We start from the raw sequence: 17,377 nt of genomic DNA, 5'->3' as shown, positions 1-17,377 counted from the left end.
TCACTTTACTGCCTTTGTGACCTTGAGCAGTCCGTTAACCTCTGTCAGGGTCCCCGTATGTAGATGGGTAATACATTCACTGCCATAGCCTTTGTGGGAGTAAGACCTTGGAGGCAGCCTTCACACCCACCATGTGGTCCCAACTCCCTGAACTGTAGATTTATCTCTCATTTCTCTAAGTGCCTGTAACAGATCTAGGGCCCAGTTGGCCAAGCCCTTGTAGGGGTGATTGCTCTGAGCAGTGGGTCACCTCCTCCTTTGGCTTTTCTAGTGGTTTCATGGAAGTGGGTGTTTGAGATTAGACCCAGCCAGATGCTCTGCTCCTGCCATTAAGCTGTTGTGCATGAGTGCCTTTTAATAAGGACACAGCAGTGAAAAAGCACTGCCATTTAGCTTTCGATGAACAAACTTAAAAGTTCCAAACCAGGAGAAAAAAGTTACTTTGAGAACAGATGGAGACAGAGTTGAAGGCAGAAATGTGACTCAAGACATCCTTAGCTTCCTTACACAACATAAGGATGGGGGACAGTGCCTCCCTTGACCCAGAGTTAAAAGCACCTTTTTAAGAGTTGGAAGGAGAAAGAAGAAATGGACAAATGATCTCAGTGGAGATTGTCCTTTCTGTCCACAGAGTGCCAGATTTCTAGTTGTGTTCTGAATGCTGTTAGGTAGAAGAAGATTATACCTAACAGTGCTTTTGAACTTTAGGAGCAGTGCTTTTGAACTTTAGGAACTCAGGAAATTTAGGGCTCATGTTTTCTTTTTTCATTCACTTGACTGTAGTATGACTTATTTCCGTGAATAAAACTCCTGTCAGGGACTGTGGTGGCTTCAGTTTCTGGTTAGATTTGTACATTTCCACTTCATAGGCAAATTTATAACTCTCTGCTTTCAAGCAACTTACTATGAAATAAACATGTTTGCGGGTATCGGGTGATATCTATGTGTGTGTGTGGAGGGGGTGACTTCGAGTGCCAACTCGTGGTGTGTTCACAGGAGGCGACTTTGTGTCCCTAAGAGATTGAGTTGTAGGCTGGAAGGGCTCTCCACTGTTGCATGAGATGATTGGTTTAAGGATTAGCAAAATGTTGGATTATTTTCCTCCTTTGGCTGTAGCTGTCAGCTGTCTATGGGATTGTAGTGTGTGAAGTTTAAGAGGGTGAGGTTAGCCTCTTATTCTTATGAGTATGTAACTAATCCCTGGAAAGCCCATCAATAACCCAGCTGTAAATTTCTTTATAAAACAAATTCACCCAAGGAGAATAATGCATATCCTGTTACCAAGAGAAGACTATATAGCTATAACAAACGGGGATCTTCTAGCTCCACCAACTTAGATTTAGTGACGTACCTTCCACTTGCATTCCAACACTCTAGTCCTTTTATTAAATTTTCAATGGTAAGGAGCAGCATTGCAAAGAAGGTTTTTTTTATGTCTCTGTCTTCTTTGGTCAATTTTTAAATTCAGAGTACCACTGGGTATCTCTGACAAATGCAAGGTTTGGCCTCAGTGTCTGGATTCTTCTGTGTAGTCAGAGTTAACAGAAAAGTTGCTGAAGCATTGTTTTTAAAATTTCCCCACATAGGAAAAAGGTACATTCATACATTGCTGGTGGGGCTGCAAATTAGTGCAGCCACTCTGGAAAGCAGTGTGGAGATTCCTTAGAAAACTTGGAATGGACCCACCATTTGACCCAGCTATCCCACTCCTCAGCCTATACCCAAAGGACTTAAAATCAGCATACTACAGAGATACAGCCACATCAATGTTTGTAGCTGCTCAATTCACAATAGCCAGACTGTGGAAGCAACCTAGATGTCCTTCAGTTGATGAATGGATAAAGAAACTGTGGTATATATATACAAAGGAATATTACTCAGCTATAAAGAATAATAAAATTATGGTATTTGCAGGCAAATGGATGAAATTGGACAATATCATGCTAAGTGAGATAAACCAATCTCAAAAAAACCAAAGGACAAATGATCTCACTGATAAGTGGATGATGACACATAATGGGGGGTGGGAGCGGGGCAAGAATGGAGGAAGGAGGGACTGTATAGAGAGAAAAGAGGGGTGGGGGGAAGGGAAAAATACAAGAATGAATCAAACACCATTACTCTATGTAAATGTATGATTCTGCAAATGGTATGCTCTTACTCCATGTACAAACAGATGTACCCCATTTGTTTACAATAAAAATAAATTAAAAGAAAAAGAAAAAAAAATTTCCCCACATATTTTCATATTACTTTTTACTTGATGTCTTTGGAACAAAGCATATTTTTTAATTTCCCCTCTTTTTTCAGAAAGAGAAGAATGCTCTAGAGTAGAAGTGGAGTACCTATTTCAGGGATTATGTCTCTGTGTTTGTTATTGAGATATAATTACATACTGTCAAATCCTCTTTGCTTGCGCTTCAGTGGTTTATAGTGTATTTACAAATTTGTATAACCATCACTGTTTTTATTGTGTAATAAAAATTCTTGAACATTTTTATTATACCCAAAAGAAAACCCATGCCCCCTCCTCTAACCCTTGGTAGTCACCAGTCTCTTTTCTATCACTGTGGCTTTACCTACTCTGATCATTTCATATAAATGAAATCTTAGTTCTGTGTTGCCTTTTTGAATCTGGCTCCTTTTACTTGGCATAATGGCATAAAGTTCTTAAGGTTTCTCCACATTCTAGAATGCACTAGTACTTAAGTTCTTTTTTTTATTGGATGGGCAATATTCCATTGTGTCAGTATACCACATTTGTTTATCCATTCATAAGTTCATGGGCATTTAGGTTGTTTTTATTTTGTTTTTATTGCCAGTAATTCTGCTCTGAACATTTGTGTACAAGTGTTTGTGTAGATATGCTTTCTTTTCCCTTGACTTTATACCTAGGAAGTGTAATTGCTGGGTTATATGGAACTTTTTTCTAATTCGTTCTTTTAGTTATACATGACAGTAGAATATATTTTGACATATTATAAACTTCCCATTGTTGTGGTTGTACATGATGTGGACTAGTCTAGTACCCTTTTTTAAATAGGGTCTTACTCTGTTGCTCAGACTGGTCTTAAAACTCTTAGGCTCAGGTGACCCTCCTGCCTCGGTCTCCCAAGTATTTGGGGCTTTAGGTGCACAACCCCATACCTGATTAGTAACTTTATATTCAACTTCCTGAGTGACTGCCTGTTTTCCATAGTGGATGCACCACTTCACATCTCCATAGCAGTGTATGAAAATTTTGTAGTTGCTCTGTGTCTGGCTCTCTGGTCCATCCTTTTGATTGTAGTCATCTAGTTGGGTATGAAGTGGTATTTCCTTGTGGTTTTACTTTGCATTTCCTTGATGGCTAATGATGTGGAACATATTTTCATCTAATGTCTGTATGGTTTTTGAAGTGGATTTACCTAATCATGGGCTTTTAAAACTTGCTCTAATCCAGGCCTTTAGGACCTGGGGCTCTGATGTTTGTCACAACCATCAGGGCCACATAGAGAAGGCGGGATGAGCAAGTGGATAAAGAATGAGTTGATCTGTGGATTGAAAGAGTAAAGATGAGATCAGATTCTTGAGGGTGTAGGCTCATTGTCTCGGTGTATGCCTGCATACATGGAATCAATTTTCTTTCTGGTGTTTCTTGATGTTTCAGTGTATATATACATTGTGAAATCATCACCATGATCCACTTAGTTAACATATTCTTCACATCACTTCAGTTACTGGGTATGTGGGAGTGTACAGTGAGAATAGTTAAGATCTACCCTCTTAGGCAAATTTCAAGTGTACAATAATGTTATTAATTGGGGTCACCATGCTGTACTTTAGATCTCTAGAACTTACCTTGCATAAACTGAAACTTTGTACCCTTTGACCAATATCTCCCCATTTCCCCTCAACCTCTGGCAACCACCGTTCTGCTTTCTACCAGATTCCATGTATATGTGAGATAGGGCATTTGTCTTTCTGAATCTGCCTTATTTCACTTAAATATGTCTTCCAGCTTATCTGTGTTGCCCCAAATGATAGTATTTCCTGCCCCCGCCCCTTTTAGCTACTAGGAATTGAACCTGGGGGTACTCTTCCATTGAACTACATCACCAGCCCTATTAAAAATTTTATTTAGACACAGGGTCTCACTAAGTTGCCCCAGGCTGGCCTTGAATTTACAAGCCTCCAGAGTTGTAGGTATTGCTGGCTTCTGCCCCTGCACCTGGCTTATTTCCTGCTTTTTAGAGGTTCAATAGAATTCCATCATGCATATGTATCATGTTTTCTTTGTCAGTTCATTTCATGGTGGATTCTTGGGTTGTTTCCATTTCTTGGGTATTGTGAATAAAGCTGCATCAACACAGGAATGCAGATATTTCCTTTGGATATGTACCCAGAAATGGGATTGCTGGATCATATAGTTCTATTTTGAGGAACCTCCAAATTGTTTTTCATAATGGCTTAACCAGTTTCCATCCCCAGTGACACTGTATAAGGCTTCCTTTTTCTTCACACCCTTAACAAAACTTAGCTCTTTTCTTTTTGATATTAGCCATCCAAAGAGGCGTGAGGCCATATCTTATTGTGATTTTGATTGGTATTTCCCTGGTGACATGGTAGTGAGCAATTTTTTAAAAACATGCCTGTTGATCATTTCTGTGTCTTTTGAGAAATGTCTATTTAGGTCCTTAGCCTTTCCTGGGAGGTGGACTGTGTTGGGGATGGAACCCTGCACTTTGCAGGTGGTATGCAGTTGCTCTTGCTTCACTAAGCAACATCCCCAGACCTGCCCATTTTTTAAAATGGATTATTGTTGGGTATCTCTCTCCCCACCTCCAATTTTTTTTTTTTTTTTTTTTTTCTCTCGTTGAGTTCAGATGGTTTGCAAAGCCTTTCTCCCTTTTCTTAGGTAGTCCTGGTGACTTCTGCATTGAGATATGGGACCTTTCAGTACATTGTTACTTTGTCTTTTATTATTGTCTTCAAGTGACTTCAAATTCTTGGCCCAAGTAAGCCATTTCTACCTGCCCTTGCCCCTCCTGCCCCTCCTCACCGGAGAGGCCATTCACATAATGGGAGGTTTTCAAGCAGATCCTACAGTGTCCTTGATGTTGCTTGTGCCAGGCTGCCCTTCCCCACTTGTTTACCGATTTTCTTTCTTTCTTTTTTTTTGTATTTGTAGTCTCCCAAGATAAGTACTGAGTGTATAAAAGAACAGGGAAATAGCAGAAATCATGGAAGAGTGATTTGGAGAGAACTGTCAACAAATGCTACTTTTCACATTTCTGTCCCCTTTTAAAAGTGTTTACATACCAAGTGCTATAAATGCCACTTACTGTCACTCTAGCATTCAAGATGCCACTTAGGAGCACAGTTTTAGGTCTGATTGGGTCAAGTTTGTGATTTTTGTGACCTAGTTTTTCCTGGGGTTATAAAGTGGGTTACATTTCAGAAATTCAAGTTGATTGCATGGTCAGTGGTAGGCAGCCGAGCATTCAGTGGGGAAAAGGTGGGTGTTGGCCACCTTTGGGAAGGACCCATTGCCCTCCTCAGTTGTTCAGGCAACTCTGGTGATAAGCCATGTTTTGCACCTGTGTTTTAGAAACAAAAATGTGGAAACCACTACACCATTACATTACAGCTTTGAATGTAAACAGCAAAGTCAATTTCATTATAGGAACATAATTGACCCAAGCTGCACTAAGTAAAATGTGAATTAAAATTCGAAATGCATGGCTGTTGTTTGACATGGATGAGGTTACTTTATTCCTTGTGGATTTTCGGTATCATTAACTCAGGGTTTGGTGTTTGTTTTTCATGTCTCACTCTCAGCCTATTCAGTTTGTTTCAGTTAGAGTAAGTGTGTGTATCTCTTTATCCTCAATCCTAAACCTTTCCGTGATTTCCTTTGAGGCACCACAATACTATGTGAAAGTTTCCAGCGTAGCTCTTTTCCAGATTGTTTTATAAAATATACGAGAGTGTTCGTTGTTATTGGTGGTGGTGGTAGTTTTTAATTTTGAAATTCTTAGTGGGATCTCTGGAAAGCAGATGTTTGGGGTGTTTTTTGTATTGTTTTGTTTTTGGAGTTGCAACAGGGGACTCAGATGGTGATGAAGGGACACTCAAAACTTTATAATGTTGAAAAGTATTTTTATTTTTTAAACAGCAGTTTGGCTAGTCACTTGGCCATATAAGAACATGAATTCAAATGTAATGGGACAGGACTGGGGGATGTAGCTCAGTGGTAGAGTGCTTGCCCAGCGTGCACAGGACCCTGGGTTCAATCCCCAGCAGTGCAAAAAGAAGCAAAAACAAATGTAATGGGACAGGATTCCAGCTTAGGTCTTGACTGTGGTTTCTCAACCTCAGCACTGTTGACGATTTGAACATAGAAGTTCTCTGTGGTGTAGTACTGTCCTGTGCATTGTAGGATGTTAGTAGCATCCTTGGCTTCTACCGACTAGATGTCAGTAGCACCCATGCCCATGTGACATCCATCAGTGTCTAGACAGTGCTAAAAGTGCCTGGCATGGGGAGGGAGAGGGAGCAAAAGTCTCTCTATTTGAGAACCACTGATCTCCATTGATAACCTGAGGTACTGCCACTTTGCTAAAAACCACCACTGCTCATCAAAAGCATCATCTTTATATATTTTTTAAATTTATATAACAAGTATTGAAAACAGGAGTGCTTAACCACTGGGCCACATCCCCTGCCTTTTTAAAAATTTTTTTCTTTTGTGACAGTGTCTTGCTGAGTTGCTTAGGATCTAGCTAAGTTGCTGAGGCTGGTCTTGAACTTGAAATCCTCCTGCCTCAGCCTCCCAAGTTTCTCTTCTTAGTTTTTGAGGCAGTGCCTTGCTGAGTTGCTAAAGTTGGCCTTGATTTGATTTTATTCTGTTTCAGCTTCCCTATTTTCTTGGGTATGAGGCATGTGCCACCATGTCCAGTTCAAAAATATCTTTACTAGTAGCTATGTAAATAATTTTGCTTGTGTGTCCTCCAAGCGTTGCCTTTAAAAATAGTTTCCTGATCATTATAAACTTGTGACCAAATAGAAAGTTGAATCTCCCTTGCTGTCATTTTGTAAAACATCTGGTAGTTTTCCAAATGGTGGAAGCAGATTTTGGTCCATGGAGGACATTCATATGTAAATTCCCCTGATTGTGGGAGCCATTGGGTTTTTGGCTATATAGCAATGTCAGTATCACTTCTGCCCTAAAATATATTCTTTAAGTGGCGTTCATGCTTTCTCCTTTTGGTGAGGGTGGTGGGTACCACATTGTCTTGGGGGCCATGTTGCTCCGAAGGTATGGGCTGCCCTTTTGGAGCTAACCATTTTACTCTTTAAATGGGCTCTCTATATTCATTTAAGTTAATTTTAAATGAAATGGCACTTTTCACTTATAAAGTATCTACTTCTGGAAACAAAAGCCAGAACTATCTCTGGAAGCTTGATTGTTACTTAAAAATTTCCTTGGAAGACAGCAGGGAGCAAATGATGTCCTTCTTTTTACAGTTGTAGGGACAGGCAATGAGAAGTGAAATGAAAGAGATGGTGTTCGTGAAATCTATGAACAAACTTACACTGGTCACTGCTGTTAAGGCTGGAAAATGATGGTGGATCCGGCCTGGGATGCCTGGGATTGGGTGCTCTGGAGAGTATCTCATAGACTGGGCATGAAGAGAAGGATGAAGTATCCAGTGGAAACTGCCCTCTTCTTGTGCTGGCCACAGGACTGGGTTGCTGGGGTTACAGGAGAAATGCTCTTTAGAGCATGCTTTAGAAGCAGAAGTTTGCATGTCCTCCCACTGGCTCAGAGCCTTCTGGCTAGCTTCTTCTCTTTGAACCAGTCTCATTTGTGAAATGGGAGTTCAGTACCTATGCTTCTTGCTCAGACTGAATAACAAACATGAATATATCATAGTGCCCAGGAGCAGTGCCCAGCAGGATCAGGAGGTAAAACATGAGGTAGTAGATCCCCATTTCCTGGAACCACAGTGTCTTCAACAGTGGGGACCCATCTGATTGCTACTTACTGTTTCTAGTTTGATGAGATTTTCCTTTTCTTCATGAAGTTGGTAGTGGGGGTGGGGGTGACATGACACTGCATTAGTATTCAAGAATGGCTGAGCCCAGGATGAAAGAACCCAATACCCGTTTCCTCTGATGATAGACAGCCATTTTCTTCAGGGGGTCAGGAAAGCCAGAGCAGGATAGATGTGGGAGTTACCTGCGGCCAGGTAGGCTGTTGAATGTCCCTGTTGCTGGTTATCAGCCTAACTATTGGGTTTAAAGCATAGATCTACACAAATCTATTTCGTAGCTGTGACAAAGCCACATTGTTACTTAAACCAGTTCTTCTTTTCTGTAGTGTGTCAGAGTCTGCTTTCCCGTTTATCTTTCTGGAGGCTAACTTGGATTTTGGGAGTGAAGGCTGTACATCTATCTTGTGTATCTGATACCATCCCAGTATGTTTGACCCACTTCCAAGGGGCTCTTCCAATAGCTCTATTCTGGAATTTTGAGGGAGTAGGGATGCAGAGAGGGGAGAGAGTGCTGTCTTCCACCCTGTAGTTAAATCCCTTCCCCTCTGCTTGGCCTCTCTCATCTTCTTTTAATCAGTGCTGTGCTTAATTACCCCGCTGCACTTGCTTGTGTATGCATCATTGCCTTCCCCCCCAGAAGCCGGACATAGCTCTTACTCTCCAAGTAATGATAGTAATTGCTGGTAGGACAGACCTGCTCCTCATCCTTCTCTGAGCACATTTCTTATGGCAGGTGTCTAGTTCCTAATTAAGTGCTAATGAGCATGCCTAGTGGACCGTGATGCCGCTGCCAGCTTCTTCAGTTTTATGTCTCACTGCTGCCCAGCCCTTAGAAGGTGACGGAGCAAGATTTAGTGTCTTTGGGATGACAGGAAGGTGATTTTACACATAAAGAAATTGTTCTTACGATCTCAAATGGTGAATGAGTAGTTTTTAAATACCTTTCAGGAATGCTATTAAGGCTCAACCCCCCTTTCCATTTCTCCCTCTTAATTTCAACAAGGCTGTCTAAAAAGGGATGAAAATTTAAAGATGCTGCACTCCTAACGATTTCTTTTAAGCCAGCTCGGTGGTGCAGGCCTGTAATCCCAGCATCTCAGGAGGCTGAGGCAGGAAGATTACAAGTTTTGGAGGTCAGCCTCAGCAACTTAGTGAGACCAATTAAAAAATAAAAAGGGTTGAGGGTGTAGGTCAGTGGTAGAGTGCCCCTGAGTTCAACCCCCCTGTACCATCATTTGTTTTAAAGGTTATGAGTGTGGCTGGACTTCTTTTAATTACTGCAGCCTCTGCTTTCTGATTTCAAGATGGTGTTTTACTTTTGCATGGGAAACATGTTTGGGACTCAACTAAAAATCTGTGCTCTGGGTGGAAGCGACTGCAGATCTGGCATGAAGATTTAATATATTCAGTTCGTGCAAGGGAGCGATAAATAAAATGAGTAATTGAGTCCCAGGGAAGTGAGCACAAATCAGAATCTTAAGAATTTTCTAACATTACACCTTAGAAATTGAGCTTTAATCGTTTTTACTATCTCATCAAAAACGCGTTTTATGTTGGACAGCTGAAATGTGTTCAGATTTATGGTGTAGGGGCCATTTCTTGGATACCTTCTCATTTCACACAACATGCTTTTAAATATAATATATGAGAGAAATGGTTCTGTATAATGTGAACAGATTTATAACCTTTGGAATGGGTGAAGCGAATAAGGCACAGTGCGGCAGTGGCGCTGGGGCCTCGGATCTCCCTGGCTGGAGTCCCACAGGGTTAGTGAGGCATTTTCCTTGTCAAGCTTCTTATCCTCCCTGGGTCCCAGAGTGGGTGTTTTCATCTGTAATAGGAAGAGTGGGGTTGAGGTGTGGGGCTTGGGAGAAAGGACGGGATAAGCAAAGTTTCATCTCTAAGATTTCTTTCATCTGTCACGATGCCCCTTCACCCCCAAAAGTGGTATGAGAAAGAGAGCAACTTGCAGGGCTTTGGAAATGGCAGCAGTCTTCTCCTGCCTTGTGGGAGAACCTCGGCAGTGCCTTTGAGCCTGGGTTCCTTCTGAGAAATGGGAGCATACATCAGGACTTCCTCATAGTTCAGAGAGGACTGGATGACATAGGGACACACAAGTGTCTGAGTGGTGCTGGGGAGATAGCCACGCACCACTTCCTTCTTTTTCTGGGTTCTGTTCATTAAAGATAGCATTTGATTTTTGTCTCATCATAACCTGTGTTAAGTTAATGCAGGAGGGTAGAGTGAAGGGTAGTCACCAGGTCACTGGGACTAGTCAGGGCGTGCTTGTGCACCGTAGGGTGCACGTTACCTCCCCCAACTCAGCTGCTCTGAAATCAAGATGAGACTTCAAATCCACGGCATTTTAGATTCAGTGACACACTGGATTTCGTCCCTGGAGGCACTTAGAGATGAAACTTGTGTGCAGGTGCTTACTGACTTAGCCAGACTTGCTTAATAATGAGCATCTCTCCTCCCAGGACGTGAGTTATGCCAGGAAGTGACAGTGTAGATCCGAGGGTTTGATTCTGGGAGGGTGGGGAGAAGTCATTGTGAGGGTAAAAACTTTTGCTGCATTGAAAGTACTAATCTCATTTCCCCCCCTTTCTTCCCTGTCTCTGTCCCTTCTGTGTGTACGTCCCACTTCCTATTTCTCGCATCGTCTCCCGTGTTTCATCCCCACCACCACCACCACCACCACGTCCTCCTCCTGTTCCCCCCTCCTCTCCTCTCACCGCCACGAACAGCAGCAGCAGTTGCAAGCTCAGCATCTTTCTCATGGCCACGGACCCCCGGTTCCCCTAACGCCTCACCCTTCAGGACTGCAGCCTCCTGGCATCCCGCCCCTCGGGGGCAGCGCCAGCCTTCTTGCGCTGTCTAGTGCTCTGAGTGGGCAGTCTCACTTGGCAATAAAAGATGACAAGAAGCACCACGATGCAGAGCACCACAGAGGTGAGAGGCCGGGCAAACCGGATTAGGACTTTGACCTCATACTCTCAGACAGTGCTGCAAAGTTGCGTGCATCGCTAACGAAAGCCCCAACCTATACAGAGAGCAAACAATGAGATAAGAGGAACTGTCGCAAAGCTTTCACTGACACACAATTCCATTCGCCCTGGAAGTTTGCAGGGTTTGCTTGTGGGCATCTTAGATTTCTCAATCTCACTAGACTCGCAGGCATCTTGACATCTTGGCAACTGCCTAGTTAATGCCAGTGGCCTGTACCATATTATGGAAAACTGTTAACTGCTTAATTGGGTAATTTTCAAAGAAAGTAATGTTGTTAAATGGGGCGAAATAAGAAGTTAAATTTGAAAGTGAATGTGTTCAAATGAAAGGTTTGATAATTGCATCTGTTACTACTTAGTTTCATAGGCTTTAATTCTAGTATGCATTAAATATTGGGCAAAATTGCACTTGACTAATTTTTTGAAGAAAAGTAATTTATTCTGTCAAGAAATTTAAAAAATAGGCTTTGTGTATGGTTAAACTGTAAATCTTATGTTTACAAAATACTGTAATTTTCAGGAAATCACTGTATTAGGAATGTGCAATGACTTATATAAATAAAAGCCATTTTTAAAACTGTTTGGGGCTTGTGTTCTAATTATTCCCCCCTTTTTTTTATTTCTGTTCTTGCCTCTGTGTCTGAACGGGCATGTCTGTGCGTTTCTTGGTAACCTCGGGAGCAGACAGAGAGCCGGGCACAGTAAGTACTCCAGCGCCTACTGCACACAAACACAGCCCTGACACCTGCCAGCGTCCTCTTGCAAACTCAAGTGCAGACAGACACACACTCCCCATCTCTCAGTGACCTGGGCTTTTCCTTTTTCTTATTAAAAATGTCTGTCTTGTATGACTATTTCCCCTCCTGTCTTTTTTTTTTTTTTTTAAACAAAATTTGTGTTAAATGAGAGGGGCATGATTTGGAGGTGAAGCTGTTTGCAGGAATTACTTACCTGGATATACACTTTGATCTGTATATGTCCAGGACCCACTTTAAAAATAGACGTAACATTGCATTCTGAGACCTGGTTTCATGTAGTTTAAGAGTATTCATTTTTATCTTAAATCAGCTTTACAGGCAAGGCGTCACCATCCATATGTGAAGTTGGTTAGTGATGTGTTGCTTCTACTTAAACCATTCATTATCCTCTGCAAATGCATCTTAGTTGCTAGGTTTCCATATCTAGTTTTCTTTGTATAATTGTTCTCAGAGTGCAAACTTGAAGTTCCAGTCTATTTTAGATATCAGAACTAAGCTTCTGAGTAAATGCTTACAAACAAGGAAATTCAATGGATAGGGTTTTGTGCTTACAGAGTTCATCTTTTCACCAAACTCAGTCATACCCGTTTTATGTAATGCACATTTGCTTGTTTGTTTATTTTTGTGGTGCTGGGATTTGAACCCAGGGTCTTGTGCTTGTGAGGCAAGCACTCTACCAACTGAGCCATATCCCCAGCCCATGTGATGCACATTTGGAGCTGTGGGTAGATCTGTGTTGAAAATGCATCGCTCAAATAATAAGAATTTGACTCATTTCACCTAGAATAGCTACATATTTTGCCTCCTTACCTCTTCTTTCAAAACATAGCACTATTTTAACCTTTTTTTTTTTTTTTTTTGAGGTGCTGGGGATTTGAACCCCAGCAAGCACTCTACCAACTGAGCTAGATCCCCAGCCCTATTTTAACCATTTTTAACAGTAAAAAATGGGACACTGAACTTTGGGATCATTCTGATACTTTTTCTTTTCATGCTGAGAATGGAATCCGGAGCCCTTAGCATGCCAAGCAAACACTTTACCACTACCTGTACCTCTCAGCCCTGTTCTGATACTTTTTTGTTAGGAGTTTGGGCAGAAGACATTAATTTTTCCAGTTCGATAATTTTTGGATTTCCCCCTCCCTTCTCTGTCTATAGTAGTAGTTACTTTGAAAATTCTTTTTGAGACAGATCTTTTTGCTTCATGTATTAGGATATGTTTAGAGGAGGGGCACGATTAAAGGCAGAGGTGGCTCGTTTTTAAATCTCGTACTACAAGTTTTCTGTGGAGAATGTGGGAAATGGAAGGAGAGGGACAAAATATTATAGCTAGGAAATAAAATACCCAACGCACAAACTACAAATTTAAGTAAACTTGCTTTGATTCATGGAATCATAGTGTTCCTATAGATCATCATCATTTTCTGCCAGGTTCATTCAGTAGAATATCAAATCAGAAAACCTAAGCCTGGGTCAGAAAGCACATGGCAGAAGAAGTTATGTTGGAAAAGCCTGTGCAGCACGTTTTTACCTTTTTTTTTTTTTTAACTTACTTTTAGCTCTGAGACTTCCTTCTTATCAAACTCCACCCCCACCCCCATTATTACTCTTTGACCTCAAATGACTATTTTATTGAGCACTCACTATGTTTAAGGCATGTGGGATGTGTCTGCAGTTTAAGAGGTGTGTCGGCATGCAGCACAAGCCCTTTTTCAGAAAACCAAGGAGAGGTGACAAAGATACAGAAAGACAAGACTATGAAGTTTCAGCAGAAATCATCTGACGTTGGCCTCACAGTTGAGGGAGAGGTGCAGCCTGGAGCATGGCTCTGAAATGCTGGGGGGTGTGAACTGAGGTTTGCACACTGAGGCTGGTAGGGGTCTGACTCACACCTCTGCGCGTGTCTATATTTCAGGGTCCAATAACCTTTGTATTTTTGGCTGAAAAATGTATATGAATGCTTACTTCATTGGGGGAGTTTACTTCATTGGGTGGAGGGAAGGTGGTTAGTGTGTCCTTATAAAAGTACAAATCAGTTCTTGAATTTCAGGGGACTGGATTGTTTTTAAGTGCACATGTTCAAGTTAGCAGTTAATGAACTCTCCGATCAAAATGGAGTGGGTCGTTGCATGAGCCGATCTGTGCAATAATGTAAATGAGATGGTGACTTATGTGTTATGGACTTGTATCCTTTTTCATATCAAAGTTTGGACAAGTTTTAGGGGTCATTTCAATGAATGTTTTCAGAATAAGTCTGTGTATCTGTGTTCTCTGCCTAATTACTGCAGACAACTCCTGGGTGGTGGTGATATGAAATGGGGAGTAACCTAAACATTTAATTCAGTCTATAAAGAGGAGTTAAATTCTTCACTGTCCCCATAAGGGGTATTTTGCATTACAGTTATATAAAATTAAGGAGCTCTTTAAACTTGGTATAAAATTGAGTATGAGAAGCAATGTATAATGAGATATGTGCACTATTAGTTCCTAAAATATAAATACAAAAATACACATAAATATATATAAAATAAGTACTTATTTAATAAAGTGGTTTGAATTATGAAGTCTAATTTCACTTGGCAGATAATGTCACTTGATTGCACTGCTGCCTTTTTTCTTTTTTTTTTGCCAACAGAGGTAAAGGACAGTTGCTTTGGACCAATGTTTTTCAAAGCTTGTGGTCTCAGATCTTTGTTTCTGCCTTCGAATTAAAATTGAGGCTCCTAAGAACTTTTTTTTTTAAAGTTTTTACTGGATTAGAAAAAAAACATTTAAAAATCACTGTAAGAACTAATTTTTTATACTGGTGTAAATAACATTAATGAGAAATCTCTATTTTCCAAAACACATTTTTATTAGGATAAATTGGTATTCTTTTACAGGTTTGCAAATGTCTTTAGTGTCTGGCTTAAAAGAGGTTAGTTTCTGATCAGTTTCTGTATTTGATTTGTTATGATACAGTTGTGTTGTTGATGTTTGGGAAGGAAATCTGCCACCATAGAGGCAGATTATTCCAGGGTCTCTGTAACACTCAAGGTCCTTGGACCAAACTCTGAGAACCTCAGCCCTCAATAAGACTAAGGCTCATTATTATCACCTTTTCCTTTCTCTTCTATATTGAATATACTTAAATCAAGTGCCAAAAAATTCAGAGGCTTAGGTAAATCTATATGGAATGCGGATGTGTATGGGTTTTCAGCTGTGAGCCTAAAATGGGTTGGTAGATTGTGTGTGTATGTGTGTGTGTGTGTGTGAGAGAGAGAGAGAGACACAGACACACACACACACACAAAATTACTCAGTTTGCTAGTTTAAGCTTTTATGTTTAGGAAACAAATGAGCCTTAATATAAGCAGTCTGTTTTCATGTAAAACCTAGAAAATGAAAGTAATAGCAATGAAAATGTGAACACTTACATTCTTATTTCTGAATGGGGGATATGATAAAACCAATAATTTTTTAGTGGTGTTGCTGTGTTTTTTGCTTGGTTTTAAATTTGTCTCTTGTCTAATTCTTTGAACCTCTTTTTTTTTTTTTTTTTTTTTTTTAAATGTATAAGCCTTCTTATGAGAGTGCCGCTGCTGAGCAAAAATACATGAAATGACCTTAAGAAAGGCTATTATTTCTTCAGTAGTATACAGTAGTAATAAAAAACTTTAGATATTTCAATTAATTTAAAGATAGATAGCATTAGATTGTGACTGAAGGAAATGTCATTTAAGTACATCTTCCTGAAAGACTTGGAACTACAGAAACAACACAGTTGTGGCTCGTAAGGAATGTAGCAGAATGTGTGTTAAAAGACTTTGATTCATTAACAGATGCTTGCTGAGCACTTAGTGTGTGCCAAGCACGGTGTGAGGTGATACATATATTTGCTGCCATTTTGCATTCATCCCTTTTAATGTCACAGATAAATGACTTTGAATGTAATAACACTGAAATCTTAACTCATGTGATCAGTATTTGAAAAAGCAGGGAGTACCCTGGGGTGTCTGGGGGTGACTCTGGAGGGTATATAGGATGTGTGCAATTAGGCAGGGCTCATGGATGGACTCTGAAACCAGCGTGCAGTGTTGTGGGTCAGTGATCTTGGGTATAATTCTGGGAACACATCATAACTCAGAAATTTTCAAAAGGAGTTCCTGATCCAGAAAAGTTTGAGTACCATTTACCTTATCATTCAGAAGACAGCACCATCATTTTATCAGTGAGACAGCTCAAGGAGACGGCTGTTTCTAGTCACATGGTTACTTAGATAATACAGGTCGAGATTTAGATCATGTCTGAGGGACTGTGCTGTCTCTCCATAACTGACTTCACAAAGCATTAGGGGTTCATATGTTGAACTTAAAGGTAGTCATGGCAAACAAAATAGTTTCATTTTTTTCTTCTCCAGCTCTTCTTTACTAACTAATTGACAGAGCTAGGACTGACTCCAAGTTCATGACCACCCAAAGCTTTATTTTTTCTTAGAATGACGTTAAATGTTGCAGAGGACAAGAAAGAAATTAAGACTTACTACTTCATTCTTCATTTTACAAATACTCATTGAGCACCTGTTAGATGTCAGGAACTGCTGTAGATTTCAGAGTTATGGCAGTAAATAAAACAGAACAAATTAAAAAAAAAAAAAAAAGAAAGAAAATAGCATGAGTCTTTTTCCTGAAAACTTTTGAACTACAACAGCATTGAAGTGTGGTAAAAAGAACATGAATTTTGGTGAAGGCAGGTCCAGGTGAGTTTCTGGCTCCTAGGTAAGACTTCCCTCTGTAAATGGTGAGTACCGTAGCGGTTGTCCAGCATAGCAGGTGCTTCAGGAGTGGTCCTCACCCATTTGCAGAGTAGTAGAAAGGCGATAAATGCTTTTATCAGTTGCACTCAGTGCAATTACTTGTGGTTTCTTCCTTGTAATACCAGTGGCTCAAGGGAGGCTAAGGCAGGAGGATGGAATGCTCAGAGCTAGTGTCAGCACCTTAGCGAGGCCATAGGTAACTTAGCGAGATTCTGTCTCAAAGTAAAAAATAAAAAGGGCTGGGGATGAGAATCATTCAATCTTTGGTACCAAAAACAACACACAATTTGTAGCAGGGTGCAGTAAATTGCTAGCTCTACCTGGGCAAGTTAGGAAGACCCTGTGTCAAAACAAATTTAAAAGGGTTCAGTGGCAAGCCAAAAAAAAAAAAAAAAAAAAAAAATGCAGATTTCATCAGGTACCATGTGTAAGTGAGACACTTACTGATGGTTCTTTGTGCCAGCATCTTGAAACAGCTCAGCTTCTCATTAACTGATCACTTTCATGTAATACCCAATTTGTCAAAGTTGAACAGGGACTAGCAAGAACTGTTTTGCCCAAACATTTATGGATTAATTTTGATCTGGCATGTCAAACTATGGCCTGGAAATAAAGGCTAATACTTAGATAAGTCACCTACAATGTCAATTTTTAGGCACAGCAGAGAACACTTAAGTGTTAAGCTGTTGCCTCTGCGGGTTTCTCTTGTGGTGGGTTTTGAAACTGTGCTTAAAATGCAGACCCTCTTTGGGAGAACTGGCATTATTGCTGAGCGTA

The 17,377-nt window shown here is 40.5% G+C and overlaps 1 protein-coding gene across 9 annotated transcripts in view; it reads left to right on the top strand.

Annotated features, from left to right (window-relative positions):
- Tle1 (TLE family member 1, transcriptional corepressor) overlaps positions 1-17,377 on the top strand; it is a 94,549-nt gene that overhangs the window by 35,520 nt on the left and 41,652 nt on the right. For 4 of the 9 annotated variants that reach the window (XM_047524102.1, XM_047524104.1, XM_047524106.1 and 1 more), the window contains exons 7-8: positions 10,787-10,991; positions 11,732-11,748. The exons of 2 other annotated variants lie outside the window; for them this stretch is intronic. In XM_047524102.1, the coding sequence (XP_047380058.1) occupies positions 10,787-10,991; positions 11,732-11,748 (222 nt within the window). The remainder of the gene's footprint in view (positions 1-10,786; positions 10,992-11,731; positions 11,749-17,377) is intronic. 3 more of the 9 variants (XM_047524105.1, XM_047524103.1, XM_047524108.1) reach the window with 1 other exon arrangement.

The sequence above is a fragment of the Sciurus carolinensis genome, chromosome 14 (genome assembly GCF_902686445.1).
Source record: "Sciurus carolinensis chromosome 14, mSciCar1.2, whole genome shotgun sequence".
NCBI lineage: Eukaryota > Metazoa > Chordata > Mammalia > Rodentia > Sciuridae > Sciurus > Sciurus carolinensis.
This window is presented reverse-complemented; position numbering and strand designations above follow the sequence as displayed.